The sequence below is a fragment of the Zeus faber genome (assembly GCF_960531495.2).
Source record: "Zeus faber genome assembly, chromosome: 15".
In the NCBI taxonomy this organism is placed as follows: domain Eukaryota; kingdom Metazoa; phylum Chordata; class Actinopteri; order Zeiformes; family Zeidae; genus Zeus; species Zeus faber.
In genome coordinates this window covers 22,589,343-22,607,945 of record NC_137194.1, presented here as the reverse complement: position 1 = coordinate 22,607,945, position 18,603 = coordinate 22,589,343, and the positions used below count along the sequence as shown (strand labels likewise).

Here is an 18,603-nt window from a genome sequence, read left to right as displayed (position 1 = left end):
CATTACGACCTTCGCTGAAAAACAATCGACGGGTGGAAAACCTGGAGGCGCGGGGCTGAAGGCGGGGGACGGAGGCAGAGGAAGATAAGGCTTTTTTATACAGAGATATTGCTTGAGAGGAAGGGAGTTCACTGTCCCACCGTGGGAATTCGGCCGATCGCCCTCTCTCCCTTAAGAACCGGCGGCGCCTGCACTCGCTGGCGGCCATCTCAGCCCAAGTTGTTCCAGGATGAAGTTCCTAAAAATCTATAATCTGCCTAAAAAGCTTCCCGCAAATATAGCAGTAATTAGTAATCATGTGGAAGTCAGAATATACAGTTATTCAGCAGTGTTGATGCAAACCAATGCGGCAGATATTGGACGTCGGCTATGGATGTTAGGGCTCGGTTAAAAAAAAAATGGACAAGCCAGTACAATCCAATTCTCTTCAAGGGTTAGGGTTACACACACACACACACCTTCCCTTCAATTCCATAATCAATTAAAAAAAACATAGATTAATATATATTAAAATATTTATAAAAATAATATTTGATATATCTATATCGAATATATATCAATTAAATAATATGTAAAAAATATTCTCCTAATATGGAGAGATGATGCGATAATTTTCCGCTTGAATTAATTAAATTAAATATTAAAATTAAGCTAAATTCCACCACAGCACACCAAATTTAATCTCTATATTAGACTGAAATATTTTCATAATGTTTATAACATCTTCGTCGGGAGCGATTCTCATTGTGCATCAGATGTAATTATATTGCTGTAGAATCTTATCGTGAGCCATCTCATCTATGTCGGATTGAATCCTTATTGAATGGAATATTGTCCCTCAGCACAATAAAAAAAGCCAGAAAACATAAAAGCCAAGTCTCTCCATTCGCTTGTAGAAAAGCTCAGAAAGCTCTCCTCACAAGTTAAAACACCAGATGTCCGCAGGCAACCCGGGGCGCCATTCCTCGCCCCTTTCTACCCAGATATAAAGAATGGTTTTAGGCAGTTTGTTAAAATGGGTGACGTCGATGACGCCCAGTTGAGTTATTCCATTGGATTTATGAACAATTTAATGGAGATCGTGCCATCTGCTGCTGTCAGTTAAAAACAACCAGAGCACCAGTAGGGAAACAGAAGGGGTCGTGGATGGAGGTCAAGGGGGGTGGAGGAAGGTGAAGAAGCAAAGTGGGGAAGATCAAGAAGGATGAGGAAGTGGACCAAAGAGAGACGGAGAGAGACAGAGATGGACGGAGAGCTGGAACAGGCGAGAACGCGATGGAATTTGAATCAGCAAAAGGATAAAACAGTTCGATGACAATAGAGGGTTAGGGTTAAGTTAACTGATTCAGCAGTCATTAAGATGATCTGTGATTCTTATGTTTCTTTACTTAGAATTGGATTGTTTTTGTTGTGCTCAAAGTGTGAAACCCTATCTAAAATAGCTAACTATTTTATCCCGACTATTTTATTCGTTTACTATTCTATTATAACTACCTTAAGCGACGATCTTCAGCAACTGAGGTTGCCCCATTGCACGGCAGTCGGCTGGAGCCATTCTCTCTGTATTGGAGATGGAGATTGGAGAATTGAAAGTGGTGAAGGTAAAATATGATAATAATACCAGAGTTTTCCCCCAACGTTTTGCCCAGGCATTTTTTTTCCGGAATTATTAGTCTTAAATAAATCTAAAAATTTTAATAATTATCGGACAGAAGTTGTTTTGATTACGTTTTGATTTTGTTTTTAGGTTAATGTGCGGTGACAATAAAACATTTAAAATCGTATGAGTAAATCTATAATAAAACGTACTCTTCCCACACAGTTTGTTTATTACATGGATAAAATGTAATTATGAAATTCTCGTTCTCACTGAATCTTAAAGTTACAATGTAGAAATGATGGCAGTTTATCTATTTTACTCCACAAAGTTCTGGGCTGCTGTACCCCAAATGCTGCCAGCTGTCCATGGTATGAGGTTCGATGGCATCTGTGATTCAGTGCCAGTTTTGATGAATCTATCGCAATTCCCTATAACTTTTAGTTGTTTTTTATGATTTCTTTTGAGTTTAATAGGAATTATAGAATTGTTTTTGTCAACGTTTGCAACACCTTATTTGTACAATAAACCATTAAAAGTTGCTTTTAGAGTGCGTTTTGAAAACTACTGCCCGTTCAAGGCATCACTCTAGGACACCGTGACAGTCATAATAATTATAATTATAATGTCAAAATATTATTTACGGATCACTGGAAAGTCTGGGTGTGACACCCGTTATAAATGTGCTTAAATTGCACCAGCTCTCTGCAGATGATCGCACAGCGCTTCCTTTTCTGGCCTTTTTTTTTTTGGTCTCCCTGCAGTTACCACCAGGTCTCTGCAGATAAAAATAATTTCACTCAAACTATGTGTGGCTATTAGCGTCCTAGTGTGAATTGGACGTTTTTTACAACGAGGCTCATTTGCATAGAAAGGGGCACTAAATGTATGAATAATGCCAAATTTAGATACGCGCAAGTAGCACCTGCAAATAGCACTGGGACACTATTTGCGTGGCAGCGCAGTTAGTGGTGCATTTCCCCGTTTTGCGGTTGCTTTGAGAATTGGACGCTTGCTTTTTCTGTTTTTTTGTGGCAGTTTAGCGCCCGCAAAAGGCACTCAATCCTTTTGTGAATTTGACCCTGAAGACTCCCTGCCTTCTAATCCATGCAGCACTACTGAGCCAGGAACTACCGAGGGCTGTCTATCCCTCCCAATCGTCATGCAGCAGACCACACACCCGAACACGCACAGACACACACGCACACACACACACGCACGCACGCACACACGCCCACACACACACACGCACACACACACGCGCATGCATGCCCATACACACACGCACACACACACACACACACACACACACACACACATAGTGAGATTGACACCATTAGCTACACTGGGACCGTCCAGCCACGAGTATATAATGGCTTTACCGGGGCGAAAGGTGAAAAATTGGATTGGAGGAAAAAGTTTTTCACGGAGTGAGTCCCCGGCGGGAGCACGTAGTCAAGACACTTAAGAAAAACTTCCCCCAAGTCACGACTCCTCTCCTCCGCCGCCACCACCGTCCTCTTTATTTAGGTGTCTATATATGGTTTGGATTTCGCTCAGGAAATAAGGCGCTGGGTTCGAGGCTCGGGTCAATGATTTTTTTTTGTGTTCAAAACAAGCATTTTCAGCAGCGTCATTGAAAAAAATGAGAGATTAACGTTGTGTGTGATTCAGCGCTCGCGCCGGCAGTCGCTTAATGACGTTGCTCTCACTCCACCGAGTCAGAGCCTGATTCACCGAGGGGAGGCTGAGTTAGGGAGCCGGAGGAGGTCTGAAGCAACACGCACACAAGCACACACACACACACACATATGCAACAGCAAGAGAGGGAGGGAGAGTGACGGAAAGAGATAGCAAGGAGATTCATGCCACCTGAGGGCAGGGGAAACGGCGTTTTGGATACGAAGGGTCGTGAGTCACGTCCGTGCGTTGATGTGCTGAAGCAGCAACTCATCCCTCCATCATCTTGTGTCTACTCATCCCTCTTTTCCCGACCACCGCTCCTCTGTCACTCATTCGTCAGAAAACATAATTACCGCCTCAAGGTCCACCCAGGTCTTCCCATTCTCATCGGTTGGTTCCTTGAAGTAAATCATGAAAATAGCTGTTTATGATGTATTTTAGTCATGTGAGTCATCAACACACACACACACACACACACACACACACACACACACACACACACACACACACACACACACACACACACACACACCCTGCTTTGTCAGTGTTTTCAATCCACTGCCCATGTCTCCTCCTCCTGACTCACACTCGCTGCAAGTTTCAGTTCAAGCTTCTTTTCCAAATCCTTGCCTTAATGTGCTTGGCATGTGTGAAATAACAGGAAGTTATGTTGTGTGTGTTCCTTCTGCTCATGAGGACCAAGATTTAGAAGTACCTTTCAATGATCTGGTATCATGTCGGCCAAGGAGAGATTATTTCGAGGCTTTTGGCGTACAAAATGAACAGATAGAGAGAAAGCGAGAGAGAGAAAGCGAGAGAGAGACAGAGAGAGAGAGAGAGGGGGAGAGAGAGAGAGAGAGAGAGAGGGAGAGAGAGAGAGAGAGAGAGAGAGAGAGAGAGAGAGAGAGAGAGAGAGAGAGAGAGAGAGAAAATAGAATGCCGGAGAGGTGTGAGAGGGAGCTTGTTGCATCCTGCCATCATACTCACCCCCTAATTGCACAGTATTTATGGGGGAGCACTGGGTGTGGTGGGGTGGTAAGATACAGGGGCATGCCCACGCACACACACACACACACACACGCACACACACATCCCATCACCCCACAGGGAGCAGTTTGCCCTTTTAGACAGCCGGCAGGAGGCTTTTAGGGGCTGTTATGTACTGGGCTCCCAATTCCTGGAAGAGTATTGGTATCCGTTTGATCAAATTCTGCCCCACTCCCAAGTAAGCCGATGTGTGCGTGCGCGCGCCTGTGTGTGTGTGTGTGTGTGCGCGTGTAGAGTATCGCTTGTGCGTGCATCTGTGTGTGTATCCAAGTGGGTCGAGTTTTTTCCATCCGTGATTGATTGCTGTCATCTGGGTGGATTATTGGGTTAGTGGAAAATGCGATAGGACTACTACAGCATCTCAGAGGAGAAAGCCTCCCCCTGTACACACACACACACACACACACACACACACACACACACACACACACACACACAGACGCTCCACTGATACCCATACACTTAACTCCAGCGAATGAAGAAAATATTTCAGAATATGGGTGGATATATGCATGTAATAAATGCAGGAATGCTTCCAGACTGTGTGCAGGGGACGTATGTTTGCTCAATACAAAGGAAGGCTTATCCATGTTGGATGGGCGTCTTGTGCAGGCATGTACAGAGCACATTGTCTGCAAGTGCGTGTGCAGATGTATGTGTGTGTGTGTGGGTCAAAGAGACCAGATGAGGACGAGGCCAAATGACGTAAAGAGAGCGAGACAGATTGAGACAGTTACTGAAAACCCTGTTTTGATCTTGTGCTTTGAGAATATCCACACTTCATTTAAGAGGTCCTCCACGGTCACAGGATTTAAGGCGTGAGCTAGGGATAGGCATTTAAATTTTTTTGACTGACAAATAGTCAGACGATTAGTCGACTAGCCATGACATCATCACCCCCCCCATCATATTTCATTAACCCAGTACATAAATAATATATCTACTACAGGTGCCGTTTCAAATTGTTGTTTTATTTTTTCAAATAGGCCAAGTGCTACAGTGACCAAACAAAAAAGTTTTACCAAAGTTGACGAAAAGAATATGGCGGAAAATGATAAATGACTCGGCATCACAGTGGTAGAACCGTGGTAAGACAGCTCCATCCCATTATTTGGGTAAAATAACGCCGCACTTCGCTCCGTCTCGCCGCCATCATTCTCTCATTCGAGCATGTTCTTCTGTGTAAGACACCTATTAGAGTCTGGGGGGAGTTTCTCCTGATGCGTGTGGTACACTTATTCATCATGAATAGTTTCTCAGAATCCGACAGCCTGACCGAGACCAATATATTCACTTAACTGAGACCCATGCAACATATAAAGCCTTTTGCTTTTATTAAATTCCTTCAATGATCTCATTCCAGGGTTTTTTTTTTCCTGGGAAAAAAGAAAAAAAGCATTGAAACTAAAGGTGCGATGGTAAATGGCATGATCGTTTCTACGATGTTGTCTCGCTCTTTCTCCATTGCAGAGTTCAGCGCATACTCCTGTGAAGGTCCATTTTGATCACTAAAAATATCTTGTCTTTTAGGTTATGGTTATTTGAGGTCTGAAATTGGGTTTAGGTTAACCCCGTTGTCCAAAATGCATGGAGCTATGGATTCAGTTCTCCTTTTGCTTCAGCCGCCGCCCCTCTGGGAAGGCTTTCCATTAGATGTAGGAACATTGCTGTGGGGATTTGGTTCGGTCCAGCCACAAGAGCCTTTGTGAGGTCGGGCCCCGATTTTGGCCGATATCTCCAAGCACAAAGAACATGTCATCAGCACTGAAGAACATTCTCATGCGGAAACAGGAAAAGGGCTTTCCCAAAAACCACAGAGCTGGAAGCGCAGAATCATCTAGAATGTCATTGCACCCCGGAGCATTATATTTTTTCCTTCGCTGGAACTTCCCTCCTTGAAACGTCTTAAACTCCTCAGGCTTTTTCTTGAGGGGTGTTGCAAAATCATATAAACAGCCCCAGACCACTAGTCATCCTCCTCTAAAATGCACAGTTGACACTATGCATTGGGGCGGGTGTCGTTCTCCTGGTATCTCCCAAACCCGGATTCGTTGTTGGGAGTTCCAGATGGCGAAGCATTATTTGGTATTCCAGAGGACCAGAGCGACCGCCGGTGATCTGTGGCCTTTGTTGGGCTTCGTAACGAAGCTCCTCGCCGACGCTGCTTCCAGAGGCCGTTTGGAACCTCGGTAGTGAGTGTTACAACAGGAGACAGGCCATTGAGCCTTCAGCACTCTGTGATCTGTTGGTGCTTGTGCGGCCTACTACCCGCCTCGCTGCTGAGCCGCTGTTACTCCGAGATGTTCCCACTTCACAATCACGGCGCTCGCAGAAATCGGACGAGATGACCGTGCCGGAAAAGTGTCTCTGGCTCCGTGGCAGCCTCGCTGAAAGTCACCGAGCCCTTCGGCGCAGCCCATTCCACTGCCAGTGTTTATCTAGGGAGATTGCACAGTTGTGTTTGGTTTTGTTGCTGATGGTTTGCGGTGGATGAGTTGCTGACAGCAGGTTTTAAACTCCTGACAGGTTTTATAGTCTTGTCAGCAACCAGTGCTGAGGAAAAAGTGAAATACACAAATTAGAAGGGATGTAGCGGCTTCGACAATAAATCGTTTTTATATAGATATTGAGACTAGCTGTTGTCTGGGAATTTGGGCTACCGTAATATCATGATATACTGTAGTTAAATGTTGTCTTCAACGCTGCATCACAGTAAAGAAATGCAATTTTCTGGACTTGGAAGACTGTTCTGGCTGTTCTAATCAATGCGTCTACCTGCTTTGTCATAATATCCACATTATTAATGGTTGCTTCGCAAATATTATTTGTGTCTAAATATCTTCAAATATCTCACAGCACAAGCATTCGGTCAGTCTTTAGAAGAAAAAGTTGTGATTGCCGGCATAAGGTTGATGATCTTGATGTTGTTTCATGACGCCTTCTTCCCACCGCACACACACAAACACACAAACACACAGTCGGTTAGTGTTTATTTTTAATTATTACCGAGTATTCGATGATAATGCTCTCCTTCTCCTCTGTCACTACGTCTCATCGGGTTGCCCGTAACATTTCCATCCCATTAAGTAGCGCAGCCGTGGCGGTGTACCAAGTGTGTCATGCATGCATGCGTCTGTGAACCGACGTGTATTCGTGCCCACAGGCACGTCTGTGTGTTTCTGAGTGGTTGTGTGTGTCTGTGTGTTTTTGAGTGGTTGTGTGTATGTGTGTGTGTGTGTGTTGGTCGCTAATTGTTTGGGTGTGTGTGTGTGTGTGTGTGTGCGTTGCGTGTGGTGTCGCTGAGTGTTTGTGTGTGTGTCTGTATGCATGTGCATGTGGGAGTGTGTGTGTGTGTGTGTGTGTGTGTGTGTGTGTGTGTGTGTGTGCGTGCGTGCATGTGGGTGTGCGTGCACTGATATGCGTCTATCATTGCAGCAGATGAGATTCCTCTCTTTCTCATCAATCTTCATGCGGTCGGCTGCCGATGACAAGTCTACACACGGGGAAATCACACCAACGCCAGATACACACACAAATATATCACACCTTTCCCCGGTGATGGAATTCTAATTAAATGCCTCGTCGCATTCCCCCAACTCCCTTTCTGAAACGGTATGCTAATGAGGTTGAAATAGAGAGGCTACGTCTAAAAAGGTTTAAATTGATTTGTTTTCCCCCACTTTTCGGCTTTGTTTCTTAACGTTGCATTAGACGACCATTATCATTGCAGTTACCCAAAATGTCAGCACAAGGTGAAGCACTTAGAAGAGTAAAAATGGAGAAATGTGGGTGTCTGGCCCTTGAAGTAATAAAGTGCAAATTGCAGCGATCATAAATTAATTACCTGTCTCGCTGAATCTTGTCATTTAGGGACTAAACCTGGGTCCAGTTAAAGGTTGCAGGGTTGAGCTATGAATAATTATTTCCTTTGTTTTGGAGGTTGTGTGTGTGTGTGTGTGTGTGCGTGTGTGCGTGCGTGCGTGCGTGCGTGTGGTGTATTTTCAATACATGTCCTGCTTCAGTGCGATGGTATTATTATGAACCTCCCATAAAGCTCCCACAGCCGCTGGCAGCAAGGTTGGAAAATTTTAGCTTCCGTTTTCTCAGCAAGGATTGAATCGATTAATCTGTCATTGTTGATTTTGTCAAACGTCTGGTACACACACCCCTGGGCGTTCTCACTGCGGGAGCATAAACACTGTAACCGCTTGTGCCAAATATCTCCACAAACATTGTGGGCCGGCTGCTGCAATGTGGCTAAATACAGTCCTCAAGGGACCCAGGGACCCACACAATCTGAAATCCATAAATCAACGTGTTGTGAAACAACAATGCCCCTTTCTTTTCTTGTAGGTGTGTGTGTGTGTGTGTGTGTGTGTGTGTGTGTGTGTGTGTGTGTGTGTGTGTGTGTGTGTGTGTGTGTGTGTGTGTGTGTGTGTGTGTGTGTGTGTGTGCGTGTGCGTGTGTGCTGTATAACCTGCATACAGCTGAAGGAGAGTTCTTCACACATTTTATAATAAACACACTAGAGTAACCAATCAGGGACCAGCAGGACTTTGTGTGCGTCCGTGCGTCCGTGCGTCCGTGCGCGTGCGTGTGTGTGTGTGTGTGTGTGTGTGTGTGTGTGTGTGTGCGTGCATGGGCACAGTCACATGCATGTGTGTGAGTGTGTTTAAACCAGTGCTTCTTAACTGGCGCAGCCTCAGGATCCAGACTGGTCCACAGTCATTTAGCCTCGAGCCAAACGTAATAAGAAACAAAAATAAAAAAATAGTAGTGCAGTAATCCACATTGCCCAGTTCATTGTTAATAAACCCAAAACAAACAATGAGTGCAATCGGGTCTAAACACCCGATTATAGACAAAAAAAATGTTTTATTGAAACAATAGCACCACATTTCTGTTTCCAAAACAGAAATAAAATACAACATTAGGATTTTATTCAACTAATTGTCATTGCACAGAGGCAATGAAATGCATTTCACCATCCTAGTAACTGACGTAGCTAGAAGCAGTGGGCTGCCATATAGGATGGGGAGCAGCTAGGGGGGGTTAAGTGCGTTGCTCCGGGACACATTAACACGCTACCAGGAGGAGCTGGGGATCGAACCGGCAACCTCACAATTACTAGACGACTCGCTCTGCCCCTTTGACAAAGTGAACGGCTACATCGGCTCAAAATGGCCCCGTTTTGAATCGAGACGCGCCAGTTGAGAAACACTGTTTGGAAGTAATGTCTTTCTGATGTTTTTTGTTTTTTTTAATGAGGGGGAGGTAGCGTTGACGACCCCCTCCCCAAAGGCCTTGGCAGCTGTAGTGTTCCTCCTCCGTTAACTGTTTGAATTTAAAGTGATAAACCTTCTCTCCCCCCGCTCTCTCTCTCTCTCTCTCTCTCTCTCTCTCTCTCTCTCTCTCCTTCCTTCATCCTCAGGTGTTGGCACTGGAGAGACAGGTGTTTGATTTCCTGGGCTACCAGTGGGCCCCCATCCTGGCCAACTTCTTCCACATCATCATCGTCATCCTCGGCCTCTTCGGCACCATTCAGTATCGCCCCCGCTACATTGTGGTGGTGAGTGCCTGTCTCACATAATCCCCGTGCTGGGGCGCCCGGTTGGTTTGTGTCCTTCGTGGTCTGGCTAGAAATATAGACCGGGTGTTGTTAGTCATATGCCCTCTACTCATCCTAATTACTGTTGGCGCTTTAAAGATCCCAAGTTGTGCTCCTTGAGCGTTTTTTTGCCGCTCCCAATGACTCTAATCCTTTAGTAATCGGGGCTAACTAATGAGTGAACGTCTGTTTGCTCCGCGCTTAACCGAGCAACCATAAAAGCCCACCTCTGCTCCAATTCAGTCCGAGGATTTGTTTTAAGACTGTCGGGAGGAGGGGGCAGGGCTTAGGAGTTTGGTGGGATTTATATCCGGGCTCCAAAATTCTGGACGGAGAAGGTCATTCTTCGACACGTGGAGCAATGAATCCACCGCATGGGGTTATAATTCCCATTGTTAGAAGGTGTTACCGCTAAGCTCTGCAAATGTGCTTTGATAGGCAATCCTGGTTCAATTTGACCGCACAAAGTTCATCCAAACTGCAAAAAGTCTGTTTCGGGAAACAGACATGAGTGGAAGCCCAGATTGCACCGGATCTAGGTTGATGAAGTGGTGAGACAGAGAGATGGGGAAGGATCTTTAGGCAAAACAGTCACGGGGGCCTCCATGGAAAGAGAAGATTGCAGAGGAAGCGACGGAAGCTGGAAGAGAAAGAGCAGGAGTCGGGCAGCATGGATGAAAAAGAGGAAGATAGAATAAGAGGGAATGAAAGGGATGGAGAGGAAGGAAGGCAAACTTGGGCCAATGCGTCATCTTCGGGTGGGGAAAAAAAAAAAGAGAGAGAGGGAGCCTGGGAGGAGCGTTCAGGACTCGGCATGCGCGGCGTCAGAATTTTCACCGTCAATCCGCCGTGCATCACTGCGAGTTTCACAATATTCCCATTGCTCAAATTGCCCCGCTCGTCCCCTGAGCGGAAAGGTAGCTTACCGTACCTTTTCCATGTCTGTCAACAAGCTGGCTCGCCCCGTGCACACGCTTGCATTCCAAACTTCCCCGAAACCCCGCCCACAGCGGAGGACGCCTCGGGCCGTTGGAGATGCTGTAGTGCGTCCACGGAGGCGCGTGCCCGTGCAGGCGTCCCGACTCAGCTCAAGCTCTGCCGTTTTGTCCGTTGACTTGTGGTTTGTGTCCGGCGTGTCGCCGCGCGGCTAATCTCTCCGTGTCTCTGGTCCGCAGTACACGGTGTGGGCCGCTCTGTGGGTGGCCTGGAATGTCTTCATTATCTGCTTCTACCTGGACGTAGGAGGCCTGTCGAAGGTGAGAGCTGCTCCTTAAAATTCACTCTACGATGACCATCTGCCACCTGCCATGAATGATTCATTTCCGGAGTGTGTGTTTTGTAGGCTGGCGGGCATTAAAAAATGTCAGGGTGTTTTTCTCTTTTTTTTTTTCTTGACTTGTGTGAGAGGTACAGCTGTTTCTGGGGGGGGGGGGGGGGGTTGAAGCTGCCGAAATGATGACATTTGCCAATGTGATGTGAATATTTCCCCTTGCAGTCCATTCTCGGTGGCAGTTAATATGAGAACTGACAGGAAGTTGTCATCACCTCATCCTGAATTTCCCTCTGGGGGATTATTCTAGTGTTATCTTATCTTACCTCGAAGCGCCGTTGACCTATGCAGACTGAGAAAGCTGGCAATTAATAAAGAAAAAAAATTGCGGAGACCGGCTCCTATTGATTTTTTTTCTTTATTTGAGGAAAACATATAACGTCAATTACATTATATTTTGGAAAAGTTATTTCCCTAAATACAGCACATTTCCACTTTAGCAATTAAATCAAATCAATCAAAAGGTGCTGAAATTTCACATTTCAAGAAAATGATCTCGTCATGGGAAAATTATTGTTTTATTTTAAGATGGTATTTGTAAATTGAAAACACCTTTTACCTCTGCTGTCAACTAGGGCAGAGTTAGTCTGCAAGTGGAGTTCAACCTGCAATGCAATTGTTTATTAATTCTTTAATCATCAAGAACTGCTGCAGCAACTCTGTCCTGTGGACGACCTGTAGGATGACAAGAGCACAGCATTTGTTACACAGAACCATCTTAGCTTGTTTTGGTCTATAAACAGCTGATCATGACTCCAAGAGGGGGAGATTCACCACGGGTGAGACAAATAATCATAGAACCAAACAAAATGTACCTGGAAAAACATAAACATGGAAACATCAGACAACATGTATTGACAAAACAGAGTTGATAAAGTCCCTAATCAGGAGGGTGTTGGGGGTGTGTTCGAAGCAGGCGCTGGTGGTGTTTGTGTGCCTGAGATGAGTCTGCCTGTGTGTGTGTATGTGTGTGTGCGTGCTTGCGTGCATGCGTGCGTGCATGATGTTTCCACCGGTGATTGTACGGGACTTGTCCCAATATGTTCTGGTGTATGAGGTCGGAATTATATCGCAGCGCCTCCAAGCAGCGGAAAAAGGCCCCGCAGCCGCCCCTGACTCCCGCTCTTGCTTTTGCATGGTTATCCAAAGTACATTCCTTCCCGCTTTGCATGGAAGCGCGAAGCAGACACACACACACACACACACACACACACACACACACACACCCAGCCCTGCCCTCGTTTCAGGTAAAATGGTGGAGGAAAGGTGTGTAGATGGAAGGCGAAGGCGTAAATCTTGACGAAGGTCCGGATCCTGCTCAACTCCACCGTGAGAGAACGAGTGCAGCCTCTCCGTCTTCCCCAAGCCTCTCCCCCTCCCCCCCCTCTCTGTCTCTCTCTCTCTCTCTCTTTTTATCAGTTCACCTACCACCCTCCCAGGGCTCCTTCATCCTTCTACCCGTCTCTTCCCTCCTCCCCTCAGCTTCCACGGCGCTTTGATGTGTCTTTTTTTCCCCCCCAAGTTTCTTCCCTCCCACTCTCAGTGCTGCCGTGCTCTCGTCAAGTCTCTCTCTGGTTTTTTTTTGTTCCTCCTCATCCTCCTTACTACCCCTTCTCCTGTCCTCTTTTTACCTCTCTCATGCCCCCCCCCCCCCCTGTCCCCTCCTGTCCTCTCTCTACCAGTCCCCCCCTGCTTTCTGCTTTCCTCTCCTTTTTTTTTCCTTGTCCTCCCTCCTTTCCTCTCCTATTCTCTTCCATGGGAGTTTCCAGCCCGATCTGCACCTTTTCAGTGTGGGAGATGAAAAGAAATATACACAAAGAGATACATTGTTTTTCATCCTTTTTTTTTTTTTTTTTTACAAAATTCAAGGCGCTGGAAGGTGGATGGGCATCTCCGAGGTGTTTTTAGTGAATGCCGAGTCCGGATGATGTGATTCTGGACTGTTTTTTTGGACAGAAAAACACATCGCCGAGCGAAGCCCCAGATCGGCGGCAAATCAAAAGTCGTGGTTGATCGGCCAGAAAGACACTACATACGTATTTTACTTTTCTTCTCTATGTTTGTCACATATTTCTTCATTAAATTCTGATTAAATCCGCTTCCTTTGTCCGTTCCACCGACCGAGAGGACGAGGGACTTCTTCTGACTCCGTTTCTCACTTGCGTGCGTCATGCAGACATGGCTCCTAGAGGGACGGGCCAAAGTTGAGTTTCGGTGGCAAGGGCGAGCTCACGGACTGCTGCGTTGATCCATGAACGGGTGGAGAAGGAATGAACAACCAAGATTTATCTTTGAAAACCTGCTTTGCATCGACCCGTTTTTCTTCAAACATCAACAAATTCTGAATGAAGTTGCCACTCCACATGGAACTCAGAGGTCAAACACACAAAAGCGCTTGTTTACACTTGTTAACAATGCATCAGGGCAGTTAGAATTTCTCTTTAACAGAATTTGTCCTCTGCATTTGACCCATCCCATACTTAGCAGCAGCGGGCAGCCGTCGTGCAGTGCCTGGGGACCAACTCCAGCTCTTTCCCCTGTGCCTTGGTCAGGCGCACCGACAGGAGTATTAACCCCCTTACATACACAAGTCTTTGATTGGTCAGTTGTTGGGTGTTGGGGTGTGGCAAACCAACGGTCCTGTTTTCGGTACATTCATCTCAGTCCGGCTGAAAGGTTAGCAGCACCTTCCCAAGCTGCGCTCTGACTTTTCCAACGTGAGATAGATCACGGTGCCATCGAGTGTGTGTGTGTGTGTGTGTGTGTGTGTGTGTGTGTGTGTGTGTGTGTGTGTGTGTGTGTTGCCTACTGCATGGTTGCCGCTAGAATAATGAGGCTTGTAGAGGCCAGCTGCTTGGGGCCGGGGCTGGGCATTAACCTGACAGATGGAGCCTGGGTCTGGGCTCCCAGCTCTGCATATGGTGGCCAGGAGGAGAGCTGGCTAATAGAGTGTACGCGCGCACACACACACACACACACACACACACACCCACACACACGCACACACACACACATATATTTACCCATACGCACATATATACATTCACACATAGCCTGGCATACAGCTGGAGGAGAGTTCTTCACACAATTTATCATAAACACACTTGAGTGACCAATCAGGAACCAGCAGGACTGTGTGTGTGTGTGTGTGTGTGTGTGTGTGTGTGTGTGTGTGTGTGTGTGTGTGTGTGTGTGTGTGTGTGTGTGTGTGTGTGTGTGTGTGTGTGTGTGTGTGTGGCCAATAATGCTGTCACCTCCTATTGAGCCCCCATCTACCCCTGCCCCCCGTACTGGAAGACGCGGTCCTGCCACACACGCCTCTCACTCGTCTCTCACTGGCCTTCTCTCCCTTACACACACTTGGTCATCTCACTGTCTCTCCCTGCTTTTCTGGAAATAAAAATGATACTGTCTTATTGTCATAATCATTTTTCACAATCAGTGTGGTTGCACTGCGTCGCCATAATAAATGAATGTAGAATTTAGATACTGTAAGGAAGCTAAGGTAGGAAGATCACAACAATCAATACTCTGAGATAGTGTGGTACGTCGTTTATTTGGCTTGTTTCCCAATGCAGCCACCGAAAAAACCCCAATGTTTATTGTTATATCAATGTATTAACCACTATATGCGATTAGCCAATTAAACAATGTTGTGTACTGTAGGTATTATAAAGGTATTGTTATGACTTGCCTGCTTTCATGCCAGCAAGGACACGTTGAACACGTAGAACTTTGAAATAAGTGCTTTGTGCTTTGGGGTGAGTGGTGTGCTATTTCTGACGGTCGCCACAGGCCTCCTCAGTATCGACCCGGGGCCACAGAGGCTACAGCTGGATAGACATCGCTAGTAGGCTCAATCAATTGCATCTGTCAAGTCATTAGTTTTCAAAATCCTACCCACTGACCTTCACACACCCTTGGGTTTTCTATGTGTGTGTGTGTGTGTGTGTGTGTGTGTGTGTGTGTGTGTGTGTGTGTGTGTGTGTGTGTGTGTGTGTGTGTGTGTGATTTTGTGTGTATGTGATTTTGTGTGTGCGCGTCTGCGTGTGTGTGTGTGTGTGTGTGTGTGTGTGTGTGTGTGTGTGTGTGTGTGTGTGTGTGTGTATGGTAACCTGTCTTAATATACATAATTCTGATGCTGTGTATGTGTTGTGTTTTGTGTGTATGTGTGTGTGTTTGGGTGTGTGTGTGTGTGGTAAGCTGTCTTAATATACATAATTCTGATGCTGTGTATGTGTTGTGTTTTGTGTGTGTGTGTGTGTGTGTGAGTACGCGCACGTGTGTGGTCATATATCTGCGTATGTGTTTGCGTGTTGTTAGGAATCAGACGCGTCCTGACAGTCGCTCATTGGCTGGTTTTAATCATGCAAGTCTTGTCACTGCGGGGCTGATGTGGGCTTAGATTGCTCTATTGGGGTATTGATTGGCATGTGATTGCGGAGAGCATGGAGCATGTGTGTGTGTGTGTGTGTGTGTGTGTGTGTGTGTGTGTGTGTGTGTGTGTGTGTGTGTGTGTGTGTGTGTGTGTGTGTGTGTGTGTGTGTGTGTGTGTGTGTCATTAAAGTCGTTGTAGATTTCAGTTCAAGTCAGGGATGAAGATGGGGTAGGGCTAAAAATGTAGGTTCCAGTGTTGCCAAGCTGCGATGTGTCTGCTTACTTTGTGTAGATAGAGTATGACGGCAAGTAATAACTTCCTTCGTGACCTATCGTTTTGAGATCAATTTTCGTTTTAACATTTTAAGCCTCTTTCCCACTTGGAACCCACGACATTGTTGGATAAAAAATATCCAGCAAAGGCAGTAGGTCATCATTCCCACATTGGCTCCTTTATGGAAATGTTTCATATTGAGTCTGTTCCCACTTAGATGACTGTTACGGATACATGACGTCTCGCTCGCACGAGAGGTGTCTCATATCACGCAAGACTAGGCGACAGAATCTGTTTTTAGACCTGCGCTTCGCTCCCCGTCTCCCGGACACAATAACCCCCAACCCAAAGTTATTAAATCAGTGTGATTATTTTCCACCTGTCCTACACTCTCTGCCTCCGGAGAAGGAACCTTCTCCACCCGTTCTACCTCTCCCCGTCCGCTCGCCTGCGGAGCACTTGAGCTCGATGCCACCGCACATTCGCAGCACACCCCGAACCATAAAAGACACGTGAAGTGTCTGAGCCAAATTTTTAAGAAAAAAAAGAATAAAATTGAAGAACGTAAAAGTCTGTCTCCGTAGAGACTGAACGTGTTTCAGTTTCACGTCTTTGCCACGGTTCGGATTGGACTGGCCGTTTTTCCGAATCTTTTTTTATTTTTATTTTTTACTTTTTTAACAACTTACTTTTACTTCCTTTTTTACTTTCATATTTGTACAAAATAAATATTCGTAAAAAGCCACTATTTGTGCTTTATTTGGATTCGGCTCCACCCCTACTTTACAGAAATGTTGCTGCTTCCATTCCCACCCACCTCCAGTCACAGCCAGAATTGAAACTAAGTTGAGGGTTGGGAAATTTACGCAACTTTGACGGAGCATTGACACCGGCTCCTGTTCCCACATGACGCCGATACAGAACATTGCCAGTAGATTTTCAGCTTTCAGTACAAGTGGGAAAGGGGCTTTAGAGAGGTTTTATAAGCATCAGTCAAAGTTTTTCTATCTATACATGACATTTCATTTATTATGATGTATGACTACGATAAATGATTTGGTACACGTCCAAAGGTTATAAATAGGAGATAAACAGGGTCATTTTTGTGTGTTTTTCACTTGACACGTGATTTGGCAGCTCTGTTCAAACAGTTTCAATGGACCTATATAAAATAAATTACATTTAAATTTAAATCAATAATAATAATAATAATAAATAATAATTATATATAATTTATTTATTTATTTATTTAGTTGTTTGTTTGTTTGTTTATTTATTATTTATATGAAGAAAATATGAAGAAAGCCATATTTAAATGGTGATTTGATGGTGATCACTCGCCCTTAATTTAGTGGTTCATTAAAGTCAAATTACACCACAAACCAATATTAAACTTATTTAACAGATCCAGGTCAGTGTGTAGCTGGCCAGTGTCATTTCTGAAACGACCAAGCTGCTGTAGCAAAAGTGGTAGAAGAATGTCCACCCTCAGAAAACGTTAGAAAAACCACACCAGGGATAGCGCACCGGACGTCCCTCGCTGGCAGTCCGCAGCGGAACAGGAAAGCCAGGAGCTGAGTTTCCCTTGTCTTCCCCCTCCAGGACAGCGACCTGCTGACGTTCAACATCTCCGCCCATCACTCGTGGTGGAGCGAACATGGGCCGGGCTGCGTGAGGAGGGAGATGCCACCGGCGCCGGGTGTCCGCACCACAGACAGCCACTCCTACATCACGGTCATGGGCTGTCTGCTGGAATACCAGTACATCGAAGTGGCGCACGGCGGAGCGCAGATCCTCATCGCTGTGAGTTTGGAAACCAGCGTTTCCCACGCAGAACATACAGTACATTATATTAAATCCGGGACGGCTAGAGGTTAAGGTCGCTCTCTGTTGTCTGGCAGCAGTTTTCACCATTACCCCTCTTTAACAGTGCTTTCAACCTTTTTTCATATCAAGGACCTTTCATTTGATACGCATTAGGCCACGGACCCCGTATGATAATATTTAGTCTGTAGGACCCCAATCTGAGAGGATTTTTATTGATAGATATGATTTAGTCCAAACTGACGGATACGCACCAACAGTTATGTACAAATATTTGGACAGATGCTCAGACACGCAAGCACACACACCCACACACACACACACACACACACACACACACACACACACACACACACATACACATTCCCTCTCCTCACGCCGAAAGGTGATGAGAGGAATAGTTAAATACTGAGAGAGAGAGCGAGACAGAAAGACGCTCCGTCAGCCTTGGATTATACCATTTCCGTCGATCCCCTGCAGCGGAAAAATAAGCAAAAATTAGCAAATCATTTTACACCCCTCTGACACTCTGGTTCGACCCTGTCGCCTCTGACAATTCATCTTAAACAAAGACAAGGTTCCTCCCAAGCCATAAACCAGCTTCTGGACGGTTAATATCCCTCTCCACACACACACACATGCACACACGCACACACGCACACACACACACACACACAGACTGACACACAGACACACACGCCCTTCCAGATGGTTTGTTCCAGCTCAGCATTCTATGGCGTCTCAGTGGGAACGGCTCCCGGGGGAGAAGAAGGAAATTGGTGCTAAAATCACTGTTCCACAGAAGATATCCTTCATCGCAGATTAGCACCGAAATGGCACCAACGGCCTTCCTCCGTATCATT

General features: G+C 45.8%; 1 protein-coding gene across 1 annotated transcript in view; it reads left to right on the top strand.

Moving 5' to 3' along the window:
* Positions 1–18,603, top strand: part of nkain4 (sodium/potassium transporting ATPase interacting 4) — a 42,660-nt gene that overhangs the window by 8,937 nt on the left and 15,120 nt on the right. The window contains exons 2-4 of the mRNA XM_080014733.1: positions 9,759–9,896; positions 11,111–11,191; positions 17,519–17,719. Of these exons, the coding sequence (XP_079870859.1) occupies positions 9,759–9,896; positions 11,111–11,191; positions 17,519–17,719 (420 nt within the window). The remainder of the gene's footprint in view (positions 1–9,758; positions 9,897–11,110; positions 11,192–17,518; positions 17,720–18,603) is intronic.